Genomic DNA, 6528 nt, shown 5'->3' with positions numbered 1-6528 from the left:
TCAGTATTTCTTTAAAAGGACAGGATCTTTCTCAAATTTCATATGCAGGTCCCCCTAGTTGTTCCCTTTTGGTTATGGGACTGTTCAGAAAACATAATGGTTTACTTGTGACAGTCTTTGATTTGGCAGCTTGAGATTATTATCAATGATTTTGAATTCCATATCATAGAGAGCAGAAACAGAAGAAAGAAGAGAAAAACAGAAAAGGGCCTAATTAAGATAACAAATAAATATCAGACAGCGAGGGCCAAATGTATCAACAATGCTACAATATATCCTTATATATATATTTACAACATAATTCAGTAACAACTAATGTGGAGGGCCTACAGCCAGGTGAGATAATGTCCAGATCAATAATATTTCAGTATACAGTGGAGGGCCTACAGCCAGGTAAGATAATGTCCAGATCAATACTATTTCAGTATACAGTGGAGGGCCTACAGCCAGGTAAGATAATGTCCAGATCAATAATATTTCAGTATACAGTGGAGGGCCTACAGCCAGGTAAGATACTGTCCAGATCAATGATATTTTATTGTACAGTGGAGGGCCTACAGCCAGGTAAGATAATGTCCAGATCAATGATATTTTATTGTACAGTGGAGGGCCTACAGCCAGGTAAGATAATGTCCAGATCAATGATATTTTATTGTACAGTGAAGGGCCTACAGCCAGGTAAGATAATGTCCAGATCAATGATATTTAATTGTACACTGACGGGCCTACAGCCAGGTAAGATAATGTCCAGATCAATGATATTTCAGTATACAGTGGAGGGCCTACAGCCAGGTAAGATAATGTCCAGATCAATAATATTTCAGTATACAGTGGAGGGCCTACAGCCAGGGAAGATAATGTCCAGATCAATAATATTTCAGTATACAGTGGAGGGCCTACAGCCAGGTAAGATAATGTCCAGATCAATGATATTTTATTATACAGTGGAGGGCAGTAAGATAATGTCCAGGGTATACACTACAGCCAGGTAAGATAAGATCAATGATATTTCAGTATACAGTGTCCAGGTAAGATCAATAATATTTCAGTATACAGTGGAGGGCCTACAGCCAGGGAAGATACTGTCCAGATCAATAATATTTCAGTATACACTGACAGGCCTACAGCCAGGTAAGATACTGTCCAGATCAATAATATTTCAGTATACAGTGGAGGGCCTACAGCCAGGTAAGATACTGTCCAGATCAATAATATTTCAGTATACAGTGGAGGGCCTACAGCCAGGTAAGGTAATGTCCAGATCAATACCTTTTTTCAGTATACACTGACAGGCCTACAGCCAGGTAAGATAATGTCCAGATCAATTTTTTTCATATTTGACAGGCCTACAGCCAGGCAAGATAATGTCCAGATCAATACCTTTTTTCAGTATACACTGACAGGCCTACAGCCAGGGAAGATAATGTCCAGATCAATAATATTTCAGTATACACTGACAGGCCTACAGCCAGGTAAGATACTGTCCAGATCAATGATATTTTATTGTACAGTGGAGGGCCTACAGCCAGGTAAGGTAATGTCCAGATCAATACCTTTTTTCAATATACACTGACAGGCCTACAGCCAGGTAAGATAATGTCCAGATCAATACTTTTTTTCAGTATACATTGACAGGCCTACAGCCAGGCAAGATAATGTCCAGATCAATACCTTTTTTCAGTATACACTGACAGGCCTACAGCCAGGTAAGATAATGTCCAGATCAATGATATTTTATTGTACAGTTGAGGGCCTACAGCCAGGTAAGATAATGTCCAGATCAATGATATTTTATTGTACAGTGGAGGGCCTACAGCCAGGTAAGATAATGTACAGATCAATGATATTTTATTGTACATTGGAGGGCCTACAGCCAGGTAAGATGATGTCTAGATCAATGATATTTCAGTATACAGTGGAGGGCCTACAGCCAGGTAAGATATGTCCAGATCAATACTTTTCTTTCAGTATACTTTAAAGAATGCTTTGATGATTTAACAATCAGGATGTAGTGTTCAAAGCTGCGAGTTAACCTGTAGTGTGTGAAAATTTTTATTGCTTTCATTGAGAAAACATTTCGTATAACCTGTCTGAACAAATCTACAGCAGATGTGAAATGGTGAAGAATGCCTCAAATATTGTTTTAATCTATATTTGAAAATTTTCACTAACCACTTGTTAAAACCAAGCTTTGAGCAAGTGAGGCCTGGTAATAAATTGCACTTCCTGACTTGGTCTAGTTTGTTGTGGTAGGTATACATATTGAACTTACCCAGTAATTAGACCACTTTTTGGATGGAATTATTTATTACTACCCTTTGATCAGATTGAAACAGAAATGTGCCTATATTTAATCCTCACACTTTTGCAACCTTGTGAGGCCAGATTTTACACAATATAATGGCACCATCTTTATACTGCAATAAGTTCAAAGAGCCAACATTTCACTTCATTTTTATGATGTTTTGTCCTTTACAGCAACTAACTATGCATTCCGTGTGGCTACAGTGAATGATGCTGTGTCACCCCATTCCAACCAGAGTTCATTTAGCACACAGGTGGGATGTTGGACCAGAGCTGCTAGTGAGTAGAATCATATTATTCATTCAATCTTTTAGTCACTGCTGTACAGATTATGTAACCTTTGTTATGTCAAGTCTCATTATACACACAAGATAATGTTAGTCCATCTCATGTACAATGATATAATGTTGGTTGTAAAAAAGTATTACAGATGAGATATTACAGTGAAAAATATATAAATATTGTCATATTTATTTGTTGTAATGTTCGATTATAATCAGTAACATTTTGATTTTATACTCTTTTTTCCAAATTAACATCAAACAACATCACCTTTATAAATCATTATATTGTAACAGCTTGTGGGGGCTGGTAAGGGACATGTATTACTTAAGCAATACTCTGTGTTTTTATCTTGTTATAACAATGTAATTGTAATAAAACCTAGAAACAGCACACAAATTTTAGGGAAGAAAAGCATTGTAAAAGCAGTTACATACTACAACAAATGCTAATTCAATATTATTATTAAATTATAGTTTATATACAATAAGTTCTCCTTGCTAGCTGACATAGCAATTTTCAATTAAAATTTTCATTATGTATCAGTGTTAGTGATTTTCCTTGCCCTGCAGGCATTATAATTTTGTTTATTTATGTATGCTAATGAGTTCTGGTTGATGCTAATTAATTGACCAATCAGCGTTCTCGGGGAGGATGCCCTGTTAGGGATCTGAAGGCCCCGCAGCATATAGTTTCTGAGTTTTTGGTGGAGGCATTTGTTTGTGAAATTTGTGCATTCCCACCCACCGTCCCCGGCTACACCATTGGTTTTATTTTATACTCATGTATTTTTTGTTTTAGTTTCATGTGCAACAGTTACAAGATAACCATATTTTTATGTATAATGGGCTACTCACTCTTAGTAACTTAAGGGGGGGGTTGTATTTTCTGCATTTATCCGTTTCTTATTAATATTTGTTTTTACCTGCGTGCTATCACTCTATTAAACATGCGTTCATTTTTTGGCACTAAATTCTTGGGGAATTTTACGCCCAATTCATAATAATAGAATATTCCCAATTTGTTTCAGCTTCTCTCATATCGTTGAGGGTCTAGCTAACATTTCCAGCTTCTCTCATATCGTTGAGGGTCTAGCTGGTGGTGAATATTCTATTTATAATGCTGTTTTCTAGGGCCACTTGCAGAGTCTAGTAGCTTCTCTGGTATCATCCAGGGTCTAGTAACTTCTCTGTAGGGACTCTTAATCTAGCTCTGAAACAGCTCAGTCTTATTTTAAGTTATAATTTTTCTAGTAGTTAATAGTGATTATGAATAGAGTGAGTAGCCCCTGTTACGCCAAACCGTAGCTTGTCTATTTTCTTTAGTGTAATAAACATTTAACTGTTCTTGTGTTTTCTTGTTGTATATAAATGCAATATTAAAACTGACTCTAGATACTGACTTTCCAAATAATGTACATCAGTGAGTGCAGAACTGGAGCCACAGTAAGATCATACTGCAGTCGGGAAACTGGTCTGTAATCACAAAACAGTCAATTAATATCACACTTTCTTCTGTAGCAATTTCTAATTGTGTTTCTGTCGGCAGAATGGGGATTCACCTATATGTTACATTCAACAGCACAATCGCTGATCTAGTCTCTATGCAAATTTGAATGTTTCCCATACTGAGAAAATAATAGTTCCCACACAGTCTTATATCTCAAACAAGTATGTATTACCATCCATTGAGTTCAGGATGTTGACAAATCCTCATTCATTTACTGTTTCCAATTCAGCATTAGTGAGAAAAAAAGGAAATATTCCCAAAATCGTCACACACAGTATTTGTATGTTGTGTTCCTTCACAATATAAAGTTCACTTAGAATATAATCTTTATATCAAAACCTTGAAAAAAATGTTCTTTTTTAGCTCACCTGGTCTGAAGAAAGTTAATCCTTAAGTTAACACACTGTGTTAAAAGGCAATTTTTAAGGGACTTAAAAGGGACATCTGTGGCATGTAGATCCCCTAAACAAAGGATAAAATTAGTCACATTAACAGAAGTTTCAACCCTCTAATAGTGATTCTCATTAACATATATTGCAATTTTTAACTACTCTGTATATTTTCTGTTTTACAGTGTCACAAGAACCAAATACCTTAATTGTATCACTGGAACAGAGTCGACAGTTCACCCTTAACTGGACGAAACCTTCCATTACCAATGGCAATCTAAACGGATACAGACTGACAGTGTTTGAGGGGAGCACGTGTGTCCAGGAAGTCATCTTCAAATGTGAAACCTGTACAGGGGTAACGTAGATTTCTTATTGTATCTGTAATATATACCCAGTCTGATCTGGTACAGAAAATTGTGTGTGCTGTAGTAGGAATATAATAATTATTTGTATTACGATGATTACATATGTGAAGCAGTAAGTATTTTATTGTAGCCAGTATGGTTAATTGGCAATTTTGTAAGTCGTTGTGCACTGTATGCATTCTGCTGTGTGTAAACTTTCCATTCAAACAACTTCTTCTCTATAACCAAAAGGCTGAGGGTGCTGATATTAGGCCTGTGGCATGCTGGGGTGACAGACTACCAATTTACTTCAAATTAATGACCTCGACCAACTTTCAAGGTCACAAGGGTCAAATATGATAAAATCTTTTAATGGCTTCTTCTTACTAACTTAAGTCCTCAGCATGCTGATATTAGGTCTTTAGTATCTTGAGAGGTAGGACTATTAAATTTGTTCAAAGGAATTACTTTTGCCCACTTTCAATGACAGGGGTCAAACACGTTTAAAATCTTTAAACAATTTCTTCTCAATAATCAAAAGCTGCAGTATGATGATATTGGGCCTGTAGCATGCTGGGAGGAAAGGCCACCAAGTCTAATTAAAATAAATGATGTTAACCAACTTTCAAGGTCACAGGTGTCATATGTGTTCAAATCTGCCACAACTTCTCAATAACCAAAAGGCTAAGGCTGCTGATATGTTGGTTCTGTAACATAATTGGATGAAGGATTAACAAATTTATCCAAATGCTTGACCTTGGCCCTTTTTTAAAGAATTAAAAGTTTCCTCTTTTAACAAACAATAGGTCCTGGGTCAGCTGTGAAATAGCTTCAATTTTTGTATTCCTCTTCATTATGTAATTTACAAATCCCCCAAACATTTTTACTTCAGTTTCACAGACTCTGGTTTTACCATTTAACAGTCAATCTGTTTGTTGTCCATAAAAACTCCTTGTTAAATACTTGGTCAATTTCAGTGAATTTTGTGAAATTGATGATTTTGCTGAAATTTCTTATGGACCTTGTTTGCTCATATTCAAGGTTTGGATGTCTGTAATTTTATATAATAGCTCTTGAAGTTTGGACAGCTGCCGACCAAAGTTTCACAAGTAAACAAGTAAACAAGCAATAACATGAATATACTGTTCTGTATTCCAGTTTACAAGTTTTGGACATACAAGTTCATGCCAACTGACAGCCAAACAATCAGTGGTCATTCTGCCTGCAGACATAGAAGGCTACACTTACACTGTGGAGAACCTCAATCCATATATCAACTACACTATTCATGTGTTGGGTGTTAATGCAGCAGGGGATGGTCACCCTAATATAATATATGGCATGACAGAACAGGAAGGTATGTAACTGTAAGAATTCATTGAGCAATTGTTGTTACATTTCAAGATGTTATAATCTATATAAATCCACAATTTAAAAATATTCTTAGATATGTCCTAAACGTATGATTTCAATAAAAGTCTGCCTCACCAATTTGTAAAAAAATCCATTTTATTTCCTTCCAGTCAATAAAACAGTGAACTGTTAACCGCTGAAGGACTGTTTAGCTTATGGATATTGTCGTTGACTGTGGCCATATTAACTAAGCATAAATTAAATAATGAAGTGAATTCATTATTTTTGATAGATTTAATAGCTTTGCAGAGTTATCATTATCAAATTTTTTGAGAAAATATATA

General features: G+C 35.8%; 1 protein-coding gene across 1 annotated transcript in view; it reads left to right on the top strand.

Moving 5' to 3' along the window:
• Nucleotides 1–1897: 1897 nt before the first annotated feature.
• LOC132563747 (tyrosine-protein phosphatase 10D-like) overlaps nucleotides 1898–6528 on the top strand; it is a 35942-nt gene continuing 31311 nt past the window's right edge. Inside the window, exons 1-4 of the mRNA XM_060228496.1 lie at nucleotides 1898–1934; nucleotides 2479–2583; nucleotides 4670–4842; nucleotides 5990–6188. Coding sequence (XP_060084479.1) covers nucleotides 1898–1934; nucleotides 2479–2583; nucleotides 4670–4842; nucleotides 5990–6188 — 514 coding nt within the window. The remainder of the gene's footprint in view (nucleotides 1935–2478; nucleotides 2584–4669; nucleotides 4843–5989; nucleotides 6189–6528) is intronic.

The sequence above is a fragment of the Ylistrum balloti genome, unplaced genomic scaffold, assembly GCF_031769215.1.
Source record: "Ylistrum balloti isolate Yb309-2 unplaced genomic scaffold, AGI_CSIRO_Ybal_v1 Utg371844, whole genome shotgun sequence".
Classification (NCBI taxonomy): domain Eukaryota; kingdom Metazoa; phylum Mollusca; class Bivalvia; order Pectinida; family Pectinidae; genus Ylistrum; species Ylistrum balloti.
Note: the sequence above shows the minus strand (reverse complement) of the source record. Positions and strands in the feature narration are given on the sequence as shown.